General features: G+C 40.8%; 1 protein-coding gene across 2 annotated transcripts in view; it reads left to right on the top strand.

Annotated features, from left to right (window-relative positions):
• The window catches only part of ADCY9 (adenylate cyclase 9), a 92,043-nt gene that overhangs the window by 39,442 nt on the left and 33,972 nt on the right, over positions 1 to 18,629 (top strand). For both annotated transcript variants that reach the window (XR_012831511.1, XM_075719200.1), the window contains exons 2-3: positions 10,329 to 10,501; positions 15,746 to 15,850. Coding sequence is in view for 1 of the 2 variants with exons in the window: in XM_075719200.1 (XP_075575315.1) it covers positions 10,329 to 10,501; positions 15,746 to 15,850 (278 nt within the window). In the remaining variant the exon portion in view is untranslated. The remainder of the gene's footprint in view (positions 1 to 10,328; positions 10,502 to 15,745; positions 15,851 to 18,629) is intronic.

Here is an 18,629-nt window from a genome sequence, read left to right as displayed (position 1 = left end):
AACTGGAAGAAAATGTTTCTCTTTAATGTCTTCAAAAGACTTTACAGTGTTGTGACCTTATCATTTTTCTTAAAGAATAGAGTCCCTAGCATGCCCAAACATGCATGTTATATATCTAAAATGTATTTACATCTGCTTTACATCACTGCAGCCATGCAAAGCAGGCTGTATGTCTCCATACCACAGCTCACAATTTACAGTGGGTGTAGTAATGAGCAGGGCAGTGCTAGAGAGTGGCTTTACTGGGGCTGAGATTACCCAGTTTTCATCGCTGTTGCAAAGCATCCCTTTTGCTCCTCTGCAGTTTCTTCAGCGCTGGCACCTCATTCACAATCCAGCCAGTAAAGCAAATGTTGAATTTCTAAATGGGCTGTATTCATAGTTAGATGCAATTTCTAATTCATTATTCTTTAGGTATATTTTCCAAAAATGTACTCTGTGGTAGGAATATTATAACTTTTGAAGAAGTTTGAACCCCCTGAAAAGCTGTGCCCCTGTGTAGCTTGGTTGACTCTTATTTTGGCAGCTACATTGTTCAAAAATTTCATTTTCTCTCATCATGCTCATTCCTTCCCAGCTGTTAAAATTAACACAGAGGGCAAAGGGATAGTCAATAAATGTGAAAAATAACGCCAATAAGATAATAGCAGATGCTTTTCCACGCATGTAATTGCATCATGGAACTTGTTTTCACAAAGGTATTAGAGACCAAGACTGCAGGAGAATTTACAGGATTGAGCAGTGTGAGTGAAAGCCAGACAGTATCTTTACCAGTTAACCCCAAATATCTTAGAGCTGGAATTAGGCCTTCTTTTTACTTTAAATGTAGGAACATCATATACCTCTTAGGTTTTGTGAGGAATCCTTAGGACAGAGATAATCTTTTATCTGCAACATGTTACTAAATTTGCTGGACTTCAGGCTTCTCTTGTGGAGCATGCTGTTTCTGACTGAAAAATCTCAGGCTTACCTTTTGACTCAAACCTACTTTTCTTTCCTATTAAGGTGTCAAGCTGTGAGTTGTATTGAGTAAAAAATGAGTTCAAAACCAAGAGCCATTCCAGGGAATGGGCTCATCTGCTGTTTGTTTTCAGGCCGCAGTCAGTGGCGCACTGGCAAAGCCAGTGGAGTAGAAGGTAAATCAGGGCAGTTGTAAACCCCAGGATAGGGATCAGTCTCGCTCATCATCCCATCTTTCATTTTGCCAGTAGAATTTAAATTTAAAAATACACATGTAAATATATCCCTGAACCAACAGTGGTAGCTAGACCTTTGTGTTTGAGCTGCATGTCTGTGCCTAGGCCATTTTCTCCCCTGTGTTTTTTGTTTGGTTCCCCCCCCCCCTACACACACACACACACAGGTGAGAAGATAAAAGAGACTGAAGGAGGATACACCAGCAGCCTGCAACTTTATTTCTGCAGTTTAGCTATAAATGTAGATTGTGGGTTTGGGTACAGGGTTCCCCACTTAAAATGGGCTAAACCACGACACTGGCACATGTTGAATACCAAAATTACACATATGTTGTTGATCAGCATTTTCCAAACTCACTGTTGTCTTGTTAGCTGATCAAAAGTAAGCCTTTTGCTAAACGAAAGAGGCATAAGAAAAACAGTGGTTTTCCATAACACAGAAGATACCTCTGGTTTCTCTGGTTCTTTGCAGTCCTTCTTTGGAGATTATGAAGATGGGTTTGGGGTTTTGTTTTTTGGAATTTCTTTTGTGTTTCCAGTCTATAAAGTTCTGTTTCTTATTATCATTGTTTCTGCTTTCCAGAGACGTAAGATAACAAGTTGGCTCATAAATTCCCTTTCTAATTTTAGCCACAGGAAATGCTGCTCCATACATTCAAAGTGCTTTTCCAGGTAGGCTGGCTTGTTAGAATCCAGGCGTTTTGGGTTACGCGCTGTTGTTTGCACTGAGCTAGAAGTGGTTTCTATGGGTTAGAGGGTGGGACTTGCTTCATCGGAAATGCAGGCTTGCAGGTTGGAGAAAATTACTTTTCTTTTTCGTAAAGTCATCCAGTGTTGTCTTGCACAGTCCTTCAGTGTGAGTGACAGAAAATGCCTAGTGATATAAAAGACAGTGATGTGCTTTTGGTTTCCAGCTATATTGCTGAAATATCTGGACATTGAAAGCTGAAATTCCAGACTACAGCAGGACAATTCTTAAGAGTATTTTTAGGGCTTTAAAAAACCCCAAAATTAATGGAATATTTTTATGTCATTCTACATAGCCACTTACCAGACTGGTGGGATGCATTGTGTCTGACTTTACTGGCACTTCCACCACTATTTTTCAAGAAGGATGGATATCATAATGTAGGGGGTTTTGGATTGTATTTAATAATATTGAAGTGTTCAGTAAACTGCTGTGGTGCGTAATGTTGCACACAAACCATACACTGTGCAGAAGCAGTAGAAATTTGCAAGCATTTTGTATAAGGGTTATAAGAATTAAAATAAAAGTCTTCCTTAATTGTGCGTAAAGTCATCTGCTGGCTTTGGCTCTGCAGGGGCCAGATTGCTTTCAGGCGTGAAAAAGACAAGAGATAGGGACTCTGCAATGCAGCACACCTCTGCCTGTGGTCTTCTGCAAGGAGCAAGTCTGTGACCATCGGACCTTGCAGCACTAACCTCTCCTGCTGGATCTGAGAGATAGGTTGTGTGCTGAGGGAGAGGTGTGGTCTGTCGGGCTGCCCCTAGTACCTGGAGGAAGGATGGCAAGAGAGATGCTGTGCCTGAAAGAGAAGTAATTCTCAGTGATGCTGGGGAAGTTGTCTAAAAGAATAAAGTAATGTGCATTTCCTGTATGGTTATGGAAACATGTTCTACTCCTCTCTGAAAATCCTGTTTAGTTTATCTGGGAAGATGGTGAAAAAGGTAAAGGTCTAGAAAAAGTAAAAATGAGGAAACTGTGAGTTTGTAGTCAAAAGCAAGCAAAAGCAGTGCCCCATGGGTATGGGTGGGGTGGGAGCTATTACAGCCTTACAGCTGGAGTAAAGGTTAAACATAAAGACAAAATATCAAGTTAAGTACTCCTTCCTTTCTCTCTGATCTTTCCTGAGGAGTGAAGGAGACCAGTACTTTCTTAGATGCTGTGTCTAGTGGTGTTTGAACACAACTGCTGGTAGTTCCTTCAGGAAATCAGATAAACTCTGTTTGGCACAGCCCATCGGGCACAGCTAGCAGGCTGGGTTAGGCAAGTGTTTCCACACTTGGAGCATCTGGTAGACTTGCTGGAAAAGCAGTTAAAGATCAGGCTAACAACTCTGCATCCTGGGCATGGTGCCTTGGAGGGAACCTGTAAGGTTCTGCCATGGAAGCTCTGCACTTTCCTCTGTTCAACGTGGGCAAGCAGATGTTGCCTCTCTGGGGAGGAAGGTGCTGCGAGCACTTGTCCTGTAAGTGGCCTCTTTGCACAGCCTTTGGCACTGCGTAGTCCCACGAGTTCTGGGCTGCTTCAGAGGCTCAAGCAGAAATTTATTCTTTTTTTTTTTTTAATTATTATTATTTTTCCCTGAAATGATTTTTTTTTTTTTTTTTTTCCCCTGGCAAATGAAATGCTGAACTGCGATTTTCTCTCCAGGTGGTCTAATTACAATGCAGCAGCTTGCTTGAAATTAAAAATGTACCTATAGGCCTTTACATGCCTAAATTTCTGAAAACCAAAAGCCTAAAGTTGAGCTTCAAAGTCAGAGCGACTCCAGCAAGTTGCGATGTAGAATTATCACTAGCACGTGGCTTTTCCACCCTCGCAATTAAGACAGTTCAATTGACCGAAAGATGTTTTGTAGGGATATCGCAACCCCTTTGATTATCCAGTTTGTATTTACCAGGTGCTGTTGCCCACGTAAGGATGTTCCTCTGAGCTTTTGCTTCTCTCTTCAATTCTGTGTACACAAGTACTTTAATCATGAAATTATTAGAAGCCTCAAGGAGAAAAACTCCGAAGTTATTTCTTAAGTGTAACAGTCTTTTGCCAAACAGATTGCAAAATAAGCAAGAAAAATAATGTAAGTAACGACCCCTATTTACTTTTAAAGTTGCACATTTCTTGGCATTACATTCAGCTTGGTTACTGGGTACCTTTGTATTTCAAACTTCATATTCACCCGTTTTCACATTTGCTCTCTAGTGAAATAAAGTGAAAGTTTCTGTCCTTCAGTTTCTAATGTTTATGCGTTTTGAGCAGCATTTTATGTTCTAGTTGTATATTGTGGGCAGTTGATCCTTTTGAGTCGTTGAGCGTATTACCAGCGCATGTCGGTATTGCTGTGCAGTGCCATTGGGCTCTCGGAGGTCAGTGGCCTTGCTTAGCTTTTGCTAGTTCTGAGGTTCCTTGTTGTGGTGTAAAGTACCAGTTCCTGGTTCCACAGATGAGAGCATTGTGCTGGGGAGGAAGGAAGAGGTTTGCATGAACTCTCTGTGCAAGAGTGGGTCTAATAAAGTGAGAAAATAGTCCCTATAAATACAGATTTGGCAACTACTGAATTTTAAGAATGAGGGAGAGTATTTGCTGCTGAAAGCCATCTTTAGATTCAGCAACAACTTGGACACAAAGGATACGAAAGCTCCTGGAATGATGGTATACACTGTATTATTTCTTGCATAAACATTAGGCTAGGTTAGTACCTGAAAAATTATGTAAGCTTTGACAAGGAAAAAAAAACAACATGGAAAAGTTAGAGAGATGACAAAAAGAAACTGCAGTTAGAAGTAGTAACTACCTTTCTGGTTCGTTTTTGGTTTGGGTTTGTTGTTGTTGGTTTGGTTTTTGGTTGGGTTTTGGGTTTGGGTTTGTTTTCTTTGGTTTTGTGTTGGTGGGGTTTTTTTTGGTTGGTTTGGTGGGGGTTTTTTTTGTTATTTGCCTGTCATATTACATTCCAGAAATTGCAGTTAATAATTTATTTTACAGAGCAAGTCAGAGTCTAATGAAATTGTATAGCAGCATATTTTATTGTATGAGGAAACCTAACCGTAGGTCTCTGTTTCCTTTCCCTGGAGTGGCAGTAGCTGAATAGCAGTGTGTTCGTTTCCAGATTTTTGGCAAAGTGCAAAGATGATGTCTTTAAAAGGCATGGAGAAAACTTTTTATTGTATTTCTAAAAAGAGAAAGCAAGAGCTGATTGATTGCAGAGAAGCATAACCCAAAAGTGAGTTACCACCCATCAGGTCAGAAAGAAGAGAACTAAAGCCAGTCCTGAACCACAGAGCTTTTTTTGTGTCCTTCTTATACCACTACTACTTACTCGTATCAGTTATATAAAACGAGATACTAAATTATTGAAAGATAATAGCTAACATTGTTCATCATGGCAGACTGTAGCAGGTGATTACAATTACTTTCTAGCTGGAAAGTAATTCTTGGTCTTATGTGGGAGTGATAGTCACTGTGGTTCTTACGATGAAACAGTTTTCATGCAAATTCTAATTTTGTGAGGTAAGATACTGCAAAAGTAGAGGGTTGTGAAAATAGAGCTCAAGTAGTTTTATAGATTTACACTTAATTATTTGGAAAGAGATATGATTAAATGATTAAAGTATGCGGACTCTAAGGGAAATGATGCAAAGAGAAACAGTGAAGGAGAGGCATTAATATAAAGCTGTTTGGTAAAAGGGGGCATAATCAACACAACTTGGATTTTATTACATCAATACAGGGAATATTACTAGTCTTAAAGAACAGAGGGCTGTATACTGGGAAGTAGTTATTCTGAAAAGTAGGGTCACCTGTTAAATGCCGTTTCCCTGTATGGCAACTAAGAAGGTGAAGCAATTCATGGAGGGAGGAACAAGGATATATAATAAGAGTGGGATTGTATTTTTATTAAATGAATCAGTAAGACCATGACTGAAATATTGCCATCTTTTTTGGGTGTCTCTTAGAAGCAGTGCTGAAGAGGGTTTCAAAAGCATTTGAAGTTTGTTAGAGAGATGTGAGAAGTATGACACTTTCAATTTGCCAGAGATAAAACTAATTTTCCTGTCTGCTATCAATAGAGGGCTAAAAAGTTTCAATTCCATACAGGTGGAGCATCAAAAATTGGAACTTGAATCTTATCTTACCAATTACTAATTGCTTATCAGTATTTGTGTTAATCGTCCATCTCCTGAGATCTTCTGTAGGAGAAGACATCCCATCTTTAAAAGATGCATGGAGGGATGCCCTCTACTTATGTAAAAATTAGATTAGATTGGCATAACAGCAGCTTCTTTCCTGAAGTCATGAGGATAAATGAGATGAAAGAAAGGAAATAAATGACTTAATTAAGGACTTGAAGTACCAGAACATCTTTGCTCTCCCTTTCCCCTTTCCTTCCCAGCAAGTGACTTCCCACCAGTTACCTGAGACAGGTTTTTTTCTGCAAACACAGCTACAGTCGAGGATGGTAGGGTTGCTCCAGCCTGACCCACCTCGGTATAACCCAGCGGCAGGCAGGGGGCTGGCAGGGAGGCAGCGCTTGGGCAGGGAGCCCCGGTCTCTGCCTGCCCCTGCCTGCGCCCGTGTTACTGAACTTCCCAGTCGCTCTGCAACGACTGGGTTTTCTCACGCTACTGAAACCAGGTTGAAGACTGGGATGTTTATACACAGCCTTATTTATACTTTTGTTTATTTTTGTGCATACAGAAAATAATTTGTGCGTGAGCGCATGCATATGGGGTTTTTTATTGTTGTTAAGAGCATTTTTTAGTGTTTGGGATGGTTTTCTGTTTTTGTAAGTTCAGAGAAATGTTACTGATGAAAAGAAAAGCTAACTGAAGGAGCCAAGTATAGAAATTTCTTAATGCTTCTAAAATTCGGTGTTAGTGGGACTAATGAACCCACTGTAGTTCTGTGGACATCTCACCTGTTAACTGTTTTGTCAAAAATACACTTATACAGACATTGCCCTGTCACTATTCAAAAGTAGAAAAGAAATTAGTGTTTTGGCTCAGCATGCAGGAGCTGTTACTCTTTATAACGCTTACAGATTTTCAGAACTTGAAGACAAGTGAAGGAAATGGCTTCTGTTTCTCAAAGATAAATGATGTAGCTCATTTTTTCCCCAGGGCAGAAAATACTATGTACATTAGATTAGTGTGTTGGAGGTAGGTTGTTGTAGCCAGTTCCCCGTCTTTGCTTCCAAGAGCCATCTCTGGAAAAAGCAGAAATGTGCTGCAGGATAAAGCCTGACCGAGTACAGATTTGCTATCAGGCAGTTTGAGGTTGTCTTATTTTTCAGCATTTATTTTGAATAAATTTGGGGGAAGGGAACGAGTATAAGATTGAGAATGGCAGGAGGGGAAGAATGGATGAGCTTTGCCTTTATAAATGGCAGTATAAGCATCTCATAGCACTTTCTTCATTGCCATGTCTTGAGTTAAATCATTGCACAGCAACACACCAAAAATTGCACTGTGTTTGCTGGTTTTCACATAAAATAGCAGCTCCACCATTGTTGGCTTATTCATTTAATTTTGTTGCATTACCTAATTGATTTAAATGAGCTGCATGGTGCTGTGAATGTTTTTCACTCCATACACCGTTTGTATGGAAAATGACAGAGTGTTGATTGTACTAATTCACTGGAGATGTAGAAGGAGGAAGAATACTGTTCTTGTATAATACATTTTAGTTACACCAATACAGTTCTCCTGAATTAATGACCCCTTCTTTTGTAACGAAATATTTCAGACTGTATGTGGGAGTTGCTTTGTGAAGTGTCACAGAGTTGCAAGGAATACTGAAGCAAATCAAATTTTCCTGTCATAAGAAGGATTTAATAACAAACAAAGTATTAGGTAGGCAATGTTAGTGAAGTTCGGTAAAGCTGAAAGATTTTTACACCTCCTAATTTTCCAAAACTTTCCAAACCATAACCTTTTTTCCTTATTTGCTCTCCTGAGACCCTGACCTTGCATTCAGCACTAGGAGTAGCCCTGCTGACTTCTTACTAAAAGTATGCTGTGATTCTGCAGGATATTGGCTTTTCTTTGTCCGATTTCAAATTACCCATTTTGAGTAACGCTCCTTGTTCAGCGGACGTGGCGGGGCTGGGGAGCATGAGGAGGTAATAAAGAGATTTTTATAGTCTGTTCTCGGTGCCAATGACCAGCCATTTTAGCCAACTTTAAACCCTGCAGCTAAAGCCTGTGGGACAAAGCGGGTGCGAGCAGCTGTCGTTGCAAAACATGGCGATAGCGGCTGCGGGCTGGTGGGTTTGCCACAGATGGGAAGGACTGGGGGTGGAGCGGGGCCGAGGAGCCGCAGCGTGCTGTGGTTTCAGGTTGGGTTGAGGATGGATTCTGCTTTCCCAAACACGTTTTCAGCTACTGGCGTCCCGTAGCCTTTTCGCTTTTTTCTTGGTGTGGAGTTCAAGCTGGAGATAATTTTACTGTATGCAACAGATTGACAAAATAATTATGCTGTGCAGCACAGTAAGACATAAAAAGTGCCTTTTCAAAAATACAAAACCCAAAGAAAATATGTTCATTTAGAAAAAAAAAAATAGAGGAATAATAGGAGTGGGAAAATAATCCTGTTGCTTTAAGGTAGCTTTTAAAAATAGGCGTAGTAAGCTTAAAGTAATCTAGCTTTTACCACAGTAAACATAATTGTAAGCTGATTGTGGTGAATTCCTTAAATGACAACCCCCATCAATATAAGTTTTAAAGAGACAGCCCTACATCTGGAAGCCAGCAGCAGCTCAGGATTTTATTAAGCGGCACTGCCAAATAAAATCCAAGCGCTACTATAAGTGATATAAAAATAAAGATTGGCTTATAGTGCAACATCTCAACTAGGAGAGCGAGTGCTCTGGAGCTTGGAGAGGCTGTGAGAACCCCGTAGCTTTCCCAGCAGCTTCTGAGCCTGAGGTTGAAATGGTCGATACAGATGCAGGTTTCTGCATTGGTTGTAGAAGTGTTTGGGAGCTTCGGTTACAGAGAAACTGCAAAATTGCTGTTAGTATGTCCAACTTATTTTTATTGGAAAGGTTATAGTCAAAGTACTGTCTGTGTTGCATATTACAGACAAAAAAAGGTTTATAGAATATGATTTTCTGTCTGTAAAGAAGGTTATGAGAGAATGACCTTAAAAGGAACAGAAACCTGCCCTCTTCCAAGGGCCGCAACTTGACATAGTTATTTCCAGCTTTCAGCTTACGGATGGAGGCAATCGAGTGCAGTCGATGGCTGTGACAGTCATGTGTCTGGCTGCAAATGGGTGACAAGTATCAGAAAAAGGGAGGGGGGTGATGCACAGCTGACCCAAATACAAAACCAGCAGCTGTCCCGTGAGTGAGAGGCTGGCTGCAGAGTCACACGGGACAACAGGCTCTGGTACCACAAAATAACAAGCACTTTCCAGTTCTGTGAGCTGATGACCTCCACGCTTTTTGGAGCGCATCAGTGCCCTTCCTTGCTGAGTGGGAGATTTCCCATACAGTGGCAATAAAATTAACTCATTTGAATTCAGAAAGCAGTGTGATTAGTAGCTCCTTCTTAGTCTTTGTGCCTAGAAATAACCCAGAACATCATAACGCAAAGTTTCAAGGAAGTAAAATAAGCGATATTCTAAACAAAATTCAGATCTTTTATTTTTTGAACACTTTTTTGATACAGCTCAGCTTGATACAGCATGGTATTTACCAGCCTGGGCTTTAATATTGAATCTGCTTTCTGATTATGCTTCAATTCATACAACAGTTGCAGAGTGTGTGTGGGTGTACATGCAAGAGAGAGAGATTGATTTTGTTCTTTAAAAATGTGAAGTCTGCACTAACTATGAAAACCCATCAGAATTTCTAGCACTTAAACGCCATTTCCTTTCTGGATGTGCTACCAGCATTAAGCAATCTTCATGACATCTCTCTGACAAATGGAGAGTGCAAGTGGAGGAATACATGCTGATTTTTCAGAAGTAGAATATTAACACAGATATCACTGAAGAACAGGCTGCAAATCCTTTCCAGAAGTAAAGAGTTAATGTGAGACCTCAAATTACAACTTGGAAGCATTACATAAGGTCTTAGCTCTATTTTTCAGAAGTACATGAGTGAAAATGGCATAAAGAAACTGTGTGTCAGTCTTGGCTGTTGCTGTGTGTTAGAGCAGTCTCTTGTGTCTGGGACAGCAGATGTTGGGCAATCCTAATTGCCACCACTTTACACAGAGCATCTTTATATTCCTGGTGGTTGTTCCCAGCCACTATCTTTTTTTGTGTGCTGTATTCCCGAGCCTTGATAGTGCTTTGATAGTTACTGTATTTCATATCTAAGAAGTCCAAAGGAGTGTTATTTTTGTCTTTCTGCAGTGCTGACTGTTCATTTCTTTTTTCTGTAGGTTTGAAGACCTATCTGATCTCTGGTCAGAAGGTGAAGGAGCCCCACTGCAGCTGTTCACAAGCATTGCTTCCTGGCCTGGAGGCCAGAGATGGAGCCAGGATACAGGGAGCGTCGTCAGCCGAGAACGCCAGTGACTTGACAAAGACTCTCAAACATGCAGAAAAACCTAAGGTGAGTTCTTGTATCAAACCTAAGCAGCGTAGATCTCAAACTGTGCAAGCCACGGAGAGATGTGTGGATGGGGAACCCTTACAGGTTTGTTTATGCACTGCGTTACATATTTGTGTGTGTGTATATATATATGTATGTATACATGTATGTATATACATATAGTGACGAAACGTAGTTTGAGGGATGAAAAGATTTACGAAGTAAAATGCCTTGCCAATTGACAAGGAATCCCCAAAGTAAAACGAACACTTTTTAAAGGTGGTTTCAATTTTTTTTTTTTTTTTTTTTTTTTTAAATTTCAAGACTGAGGTGTCAATGCTGCTTTTACAGTGGTCTTGATTTTATGGGGTAATAAAGAACATCCTTTAAGCAGCTACTGTAACTTCTATGATTTTCTGCTTTTGCTGCACCCTGCTTCTGCCGTTCCTCTATTTTGCAGGTCATGTACCTGTGAACCTTTTCATATGAGTGTATAACAGACACCCCCACAAAAAGATAACAGGATTGTTTGTGTGGTGGGAGGAAATGCTCCGGTGGGCTATGAGATTGTGTTTTATCTGCTTGCTCTAGAAACCTATATCTAGAACTAAGATAATGACTTGTACGGATTCAGCTTAGAGAAATGATGACATTTTGTTATGTTCGCACCTCTCGTAAGATCTGTGGAACAATGTGTATTTCTTCGAAGCTTTGCTGTTAGTCTCTACCTTCCAGCTCAGAACAGATTTCCCAAACAACAGATGTCTATTCTCTATTTTTATTTGTGCTAAGAGTTCCTTGTCGTGGGTTGCCTGAGCTGGGCACGAATGTCAGAACCACAGGTGGTCATCTGCAGGTCACTGTCCTTAGACTTCAGTGTGTTTAGTCCTGACAGGATCTCTTCAACACAGGTTTGAGATTTAACTGACAGAGTTGATAGGGAGGTGACTTCCATGCTGCTCCATTTTTGCTGCTTGTATGTAATCTGGATTAGGAAAGTATGAGTCGGGTGCATATACCCTGCCTTTGTGCCAGGTTTTAAGTTTTTGGAGTAAAAACACTGGATGACAAGTGAGATCAGCTGGAAGGCTGGCCCAAAGAGATGGTCCAAAGTTAAGTGAGCTCCTTACAGAGTAAGCCAGGACTGCTTAACTACAGAAGGTAGCTGTAGCCATCTTTATTCCTCCCCAAAATATGCACTGTGTGTGGTTTGACTGCATCCAAGTTGCTGGTGATACTTTTCTATTCCTTCTCCCGTGTAAGATAGAATATATTTGGCATCCATCAGGCACCAGCTTTCCAGCTCTCTCTTGTCTTTCAATGAAGGTACTAGCAAATAAGGTAGGAGAATACATCTTTGAGCAGTCAGCGCGTGTCTGTACAAATAAGCCCGTCTGTGCTGCCCAGTGCGTGGCCATGCAGAGGTACAGATGTGGCAGTAAGGGGTAGAAACTCCTTTATTTCAAGTAGTGAAGGAAGAAGAACGTACCAAGTGGAGCAGTATTACTGAGCTGCCTGTCTGTGGAGCAGAGCAAGAAAGGAGGGATTAAAGCAGTAAAACTAAGGCTGCTGTTCTGAGAGAAAGCGAGGATGCTTTGTTAATGTCAGACAGCAAAGTAAGCTGTAACTGGAGGACTATGAAACTACAGCGAACTACAGGACTGACCAACCTGACTGCAGCTAGGATTTGATAAAATTTGTTATGTATTAACTTGTGGTACATGCTGTTAAAATGACTCAAGTCCAAAATGAAATCTGTTGTTAAGGCTCAGCTATCGTATGTGTTTTCTAAAACATAGGGTGACTTACTCTGCAGAAGCGTAGATACAGATGCACCACTATTCCTAAACAGCTAGTATGCAATGTGGAGGCATGCTGCTGGCCCATGATGTTTTGTTTACTGCCCAGTCCCCGATTTTCTGCTCTGGGACCATCTTGTCTGGGTGTTAATTGCTGTTTAAATGCTGAATGATGGTCTGCACAGTGCAAAAGTACAAATGTGGCTGTCAGAATAAGTGAAGGAGAAGCTAAAAGAAGCTGCTTCAGAAGAGCATCTAGGACAAGGGCCAGCTCAGCTTCAGCCTTCTTGGATACACTATCTACTGTTGTCCTAAAGGTACTGCATTGAGTGTATGCTTATAAGTACCTGGTTTTATTCATTGCATGAGCACTGCAGGTCTGGCCAGTGATTTCCTAAGCAGCCTCACAACTCTTTGAAAATAGTGTTCCTGTCTTGCCCAAAATACACTGATGCTGGAGTGAATTTTGAATGACCCCAAAGTCAGCTTTCACTGCGGTCTGATAGGCATCCGTATAATGCATGCCACAAACCGTGTCAGAATGCGTATAGCATAGTGATGAAGCAATCATGCGAATGCTGAGCACTTACTTAAAAACGTGTTCTGCGACTGTAGTTGCAGCATGGGAGTGCAAAGCTTACTTGCTTCTCACAACATGGCTAGGTACAGGTATTCCAAACTCCACAGCACGCTTTTGAGTGTAGATGTGCATCAGCCTTCTGTCTGCTGGGTAGTCTTATTGGAGTGATTATGCACCGAGAAGGCTGGGTCAAGCTTTCAAGGAATGTTTAATTTGCCAGACATGCTAGAGTAGGTCTTACAGTGCTAAATAAATATATATGTATATTAAAAAATCCCCATAAAGAAAAACTGTGCAATTTAATCACAGATCATGCACAATTTTTGAAAAGGAGTGAGTTTCTTTTTTACAGTGGTTTGTTTTTGTCTTTTTAAAGCCTGCAGCTTGCTGGTAGGGTCTGGAGATAATAATTTGCAAAAGAATCATGACTTACATGCCAACTGTTTTAAATACAAAACTGTAAACAGTGTCAGTGTAGGAGGAGATGACTCCAGCTCTGCAAAAGAGGCTAAGTAGGAGGGGCAAAATTATAGGCAAGTTGAACTTTTTTTGTTGTTGTTTTTTTTTAAGGGAATAAGTGTCCATATTGGGTGCAAAGGATGACTCTCACATTTTGGGCTTGAACTAGTGGACAAGATCTGTTAAGGAAAGTCAGGAAGGAGAATGCAACAGTAATTGATCCATGAAGGGAATTATTTTTCCTCCTCTCCTGCAGTGTATCTGTAGTTCATTTAATTGCAAACCTTGTTGCAGTATGGATATCAATAAAATGCGTGTACATAATTAAAATGTTGAAGACAGAGGCTAAAAACTACAAGTAAACCTATAATAACAGCTGATTTTTTTGAATGAAAACACTGTAACTTGCTTAACCAGTTTTGGTATCGGTTTATTTTCCCTATCATATTTTATAAAATCCCTTACTTGACGGAGAATCATAAGCTGTTGTAAAAACATTTTAATCATCTCTTGGTATGAAAACAGAAGGTACTTTTGCTTGTCTTGGTGTTTGCTGAAAGTACATTAATGTATTATTTATCGTGATGAGGTCACATATGCACTGAGCTTGTTCGAGTGTCTACAATAGAGAATGAAGTTAATGATACTGACTTGAACACATGGGGTAAGTCAGATGGACTTCCGCCTCTTCTCAAAAGGTCAGGCTTCTTTTCTGAGATTTTTGTCTTCTGGTTTAACCCCAGGAGCTAAGCATTTGAGGTGGTCTTGCTGATTTATTAGCAAGATCAAACGGGGAGTATTTTCTTTATTTTTGATGTTAGAGGTATCTGGTTTTGCTAACTAGCTAACGCTCGAGGAGCATAGGAAGCTCATTAGCCCATCATCATATTAATTTTTAAAGCCATGTAATATTACCTTCCACAGAGTGGCCAAAGCATATGATATTTAGTCCTAGATTATTTTTAAACAAAACCATTTAAGAACCAACTTAATAGTTTCTTCAAGTACACTGATATTTGTTCAGACTGTACAGGTTCAGAACTGGAAGTAGCTTGCTTATCTGATGCCAGATTAGGAAACTCACAGTACTCAGTGCCCCAAGCCGGACCATGCTCCTGAGGAGCAGCAGATATGATGGTCTGCTGGCTGCTAAGAAGGCTCAGAGTCTTCATGAAAGCCTTTGAGAGGCTTTGTTGAGTGATTAGGTGGATCAGCAGTCACACAACCTGAAAATTGAAGATGCTGCATTATTCAGTTTCAGGTGTGACACCAGAGATGGAGAAGTCAGTTCTGAAAAGACATAGACACTGGTCTCTGAAATAGGGAGTGAACCTGAAGGCAGTTGTCGTCATGTTTTTGGACCAGAGGAATGATACACTACAGAGGCCTGAACCTCCTGAGTCCAGAATAAACAGATAAAATGTATGTGGGGTGTTGAGCCTGGGACAAAAGCTCAACTTACTTGTTGGAAAATATGTGAAGGTGTTTAGTGGATCACCTACCACCATCGAGTACAGTGCACTGAACTTAGCATGCTGTTCCTGGTGACTGGTGTCTCTGTACCCATTAGTAGACTTCTGGCAAGCTGGCCATCTCCAGAGCAGAGCAATTGCCAATAGGGATCAGACACAGGGTCCTTCTGATGCGGCATCCTGCATGGACATGGCTAGGACTGGAAAGAGGTACGAAGAACTTGCAAGATACAGATACAGGATTAATTCCCTTTAAGAAGATCACATTTTAGCTCTAAGGGGTTACATTGTTTTAAAAGCTGAAGTGCGACGTTTTAGGTTGCTTCCTAAATGCATAACCTGCAACTGCTACAAGTCCTGATGGTTTTGCTTTCCTTGTTTCCTGTGACATTTGCTGGGTGTTGGCTTCAACAATGTACGATAGCCAGAGCGCCACTCTGCTGTCTTACAGCACTATATGAAAAAGTGTTTCCCTTTATTAATTCCAGATTTGTTGCTTTCCATTTCCTTGTACATCCCTGTTCATAATGCATCATGGTGTTTCATGCTTTTTTTAAAAATTTTGCTGCGTTTTGTGCTAAGTCTTCACTCATAATGCCATTCAGATCCTTTTGCAGGCAGTTTTTAAACAAGAAAATTGCACTTCTCTCACTAAAGAGTATTTTGTTCTTCTTGGGGAGGTCCTTTGTTAGTATGCAGTGATTACAGTATATCTGTGATCTTACACTAGTAAAGCTTTCCTGGATTAGGTTTAGCTTCAGTAAACAGAAAATCTGTGATTTATTTTTGAAATGGTGCATTCTGTTCCAGTCAAATTTTGCTCCCTGCTTCCCATTCTGTAGCTTTGTTTATCTTTTAACCATGCCACAAGTATACAAGTGGACCGAATTATAAATTGCATAATACTATGAGGACACCAAATGTTCCTGGCTAAATTTTTTTTGTCTCATTGCAGCCTTGCCCTTCATGTAGTACCACCCTTGCTCCCCACTGCGATGTCAGCATAGACGAAGGAGCTATCCAAAATGGTTGTCAGGATGAGCATAAAAACAGTACGAAGGTAATTTAAGTATTTATCATACTAACCCTTCTTTTCCCTTATTTCTCTGCTTCAGTTAGCTTTCCCATTTTTGTATTGCTATTCCTTTATTCAAGCTCTTAAGCAGCAGAACCAGTTTTGATTTTGACAGGTTGTATTCTAAAATTTAGTTGAGCCCCTGCAAATTTTCAAAATTATTAGTAATTTTATGGGCCCAGTCTGATACCGAGAAGGACCTAAAATTTGGACTCTCTAAATTATGTTGAGGCTACCCAAAGAAAGAGGCACAAACAACACTACCACGCTCTCCATCCCTTACACCAGTTGGCTGTGTGTCACCTAGACACAAGTTACACCTATGTCTTGCCAGTGTCTTTTGCATTGGAGCTCTGAGCTAAGACAGAGTCATTCCTCCTCATGCGCACAGCTGAAATTCACAGCATCTAAGTCAGTTCGCATCCTTTTTCTGACCAACAAATACAGCATCTTACATATTTGGCATGCTGCTGCCAAGATTGCTTTCCTTGCCTGTTGCTTAGATATTCTCACTGAAGCCAGCTACTTCCTCTACGATACTAGGCGGTGCTTATTTGTCGTCTTGTTCGTGGCCTTTGTAGCCTCTCTGCTCTGCCTGTTGCCTCTCACTCCTTCCTGAATATTAAGCTCCTGCCTAAATGCAGACTGGATACCAGTGCTCATCACCTGATTTTTATATTTTCAAATAAGTTTAATGCTTTCCCTTGCTGGGGAGAATCATTTTATAAACACATTCAGAGACAGCTGTCTTGGTTTTTTTCTTCACATCTGTCTTTACAACTCACCTCGCATATAGAGCTAATGGAAAAACTTGCCAGCGTTTATTCCACTGATGAACATCTACATTAATCTGTGTTTGTCCCTCTGCTCTCTGTCTGTAGTTGACCTGTTGTCTCCTATGCTTAAATTGTAAGCTCAGAAGCAGGGGCTGCCTTAGTGTACTGGACTGAAATGGTTTGTAACCCAGTAGACTATGTTCTGTGCCAGGGTTCCTAGGAAACAGCTTAAGAAATAAATAAAATAATAATCCCTTCATCTCTGAGGGAGATAGAGCAGAGTGGCCAGCACGTACTGGTCTCAGAACAGCATGAGATCTTTAAGACAGAAAATATTGTGGGAGATGTGCCCAGGCTGCCAAGATGGTATGCGTGAGATGCTTCTTCCCCAGGCTGCCTCTGCCCACGTGCCAGGGATCTCCAGGAACCGACTGCAAACAGAGATTTTCCTTAGGTACCAACTGCCTCATGTCATATGTTGTCTTCATCAGAATTATCCTTTAAGTTTCTTCCTGCTACAGCTGTATTAGCTTCATGTGTGTTAATCAGCAAGTCATCTAACCTTGCTTAAAAGAGGTCTGTATGGTGCTGAATATAATGTCCGTCATTTCACTGGAAGAAACATGGTAGTGGAGACCCAATCGCATATCCTTCTTTGATTTGGTTTAGTTATTGCTAAGTCAAAAATTGGACCAGTTAAGTAGCTACCAGTAACTCTGGGATGCCTGTTTAACTGAAAGCTTAAAGAACAGCTACATGCACAAAGTTGCTGTGGCATTTGATTTTCAGATCTTCTCTGCTGTCTCAGCTTTCTTGGGAAGAAGAGCCATAAGCTCCCTCTACCCATCTCTGGAGTCTGTACTCTTCCCATGCCACATCACTGCGCCTGGCCCTGCAGCACTCATGTCCCCTGTCTTTAGGGAATGTTAATGATGTTAACCATGTCCTTGGACCTTCATGGGTACCAACAGCCTCTGGAGCCTCCCTGTCTCTTGATGAGAGGAAACTGCTGCACGGTACATGAAATCTCTGAGTGCTGAAAAAAACCTGTACAGCCTCTTGCCATCAGAAACCACAGTAATGTTGGAGCTAACAACATTTAATAAATAGGGATTTTCTCCTTACACACAAGCAGTTTCACACTCTAATCCCCTCTTGTTAAGATTAACAGAGTGGAGACAGCACAGGAAAACCTTGAGCTGACTGAAGGGAAGAATTTTCTTAGGGATTTGAGCCTTTGCCAAGGAGCTAAAGAGAAAAGGCCAAGAGAAGTCCATGCTGACCTTCTCTGAAAGAGCAGAAATTTTCACTGCATTCTTCAGATTAACTTGAAGAACAGACAGGGAAAGCAAACAGTGCACAGGAGTCCATATCTTTTATTTGAGCTGCTCATAGCAAAAATTGTGTTCTCTTGGTTACTGCTTTTCAAGTAACAACATCTGCTGCAGGGGTGAGGAAAAGGAGAAAGATTCTTTACTGGGGAAAAAAAAAAAGGTGGTAACTATGACCTTCATTTTTTTAGGCCTCAAGTTGTTCTGGGAAGTGCTCTGAGCAAATATAATCTTTAGCATAAATTAAAAAAAAAATCCCAAACAATGAAGACCCTTCACTTACAGCAATTTGTTGGACAGTTCTCTTTGGTTTGCCTTTGTTAGTACTCCTCATCTCAAAAACGGAGAGGTTACCGTGGCACTGCAGTACATCTTGTGCTTCATAGCCTTGTTCCCTCTGGGTAGGCTAGATAACCTGTTACGGTTGCAGGAGGACTTGCTCTGAAGCTGCTGAATATTTTCCCTTAGAAAAGAAACTGGTGACGTTTTATGTGAAAAGTTCTTGTGCCTCTGGCTTACCAGGAGAGTGCCCTTCTGTCATATGCAAGCACTGGTCCAAGAGTTTTTTGCTCTGCTTTTGCTGAGATATGTCTTGCTGAAATCACCTTTCTCTTCTGTTGGTTACATTCTTTAGCAAAACATTGGCAGCATATACCA

Source organism: Pelecanus crispus, chromosome 11 (assembly GCF_030463565.1).
Source record: "Pelecanus crispus isolate bPelCri1 chromosome 11, bPelCri1.pri, whole genome shotgun sequence".
NCBI classification, from domain to species: domain Eukaryota; kingdom Metazoa; phylum Chordata; class Aves; order Pelecaniformes; family Pelecanidae; genus Pelecanus; species Pelecanus crispus.
Note: the sequence above shows the minus strand (reverse complement) of the source record. Positions and strands in the feature narration are given on the sequence as shown.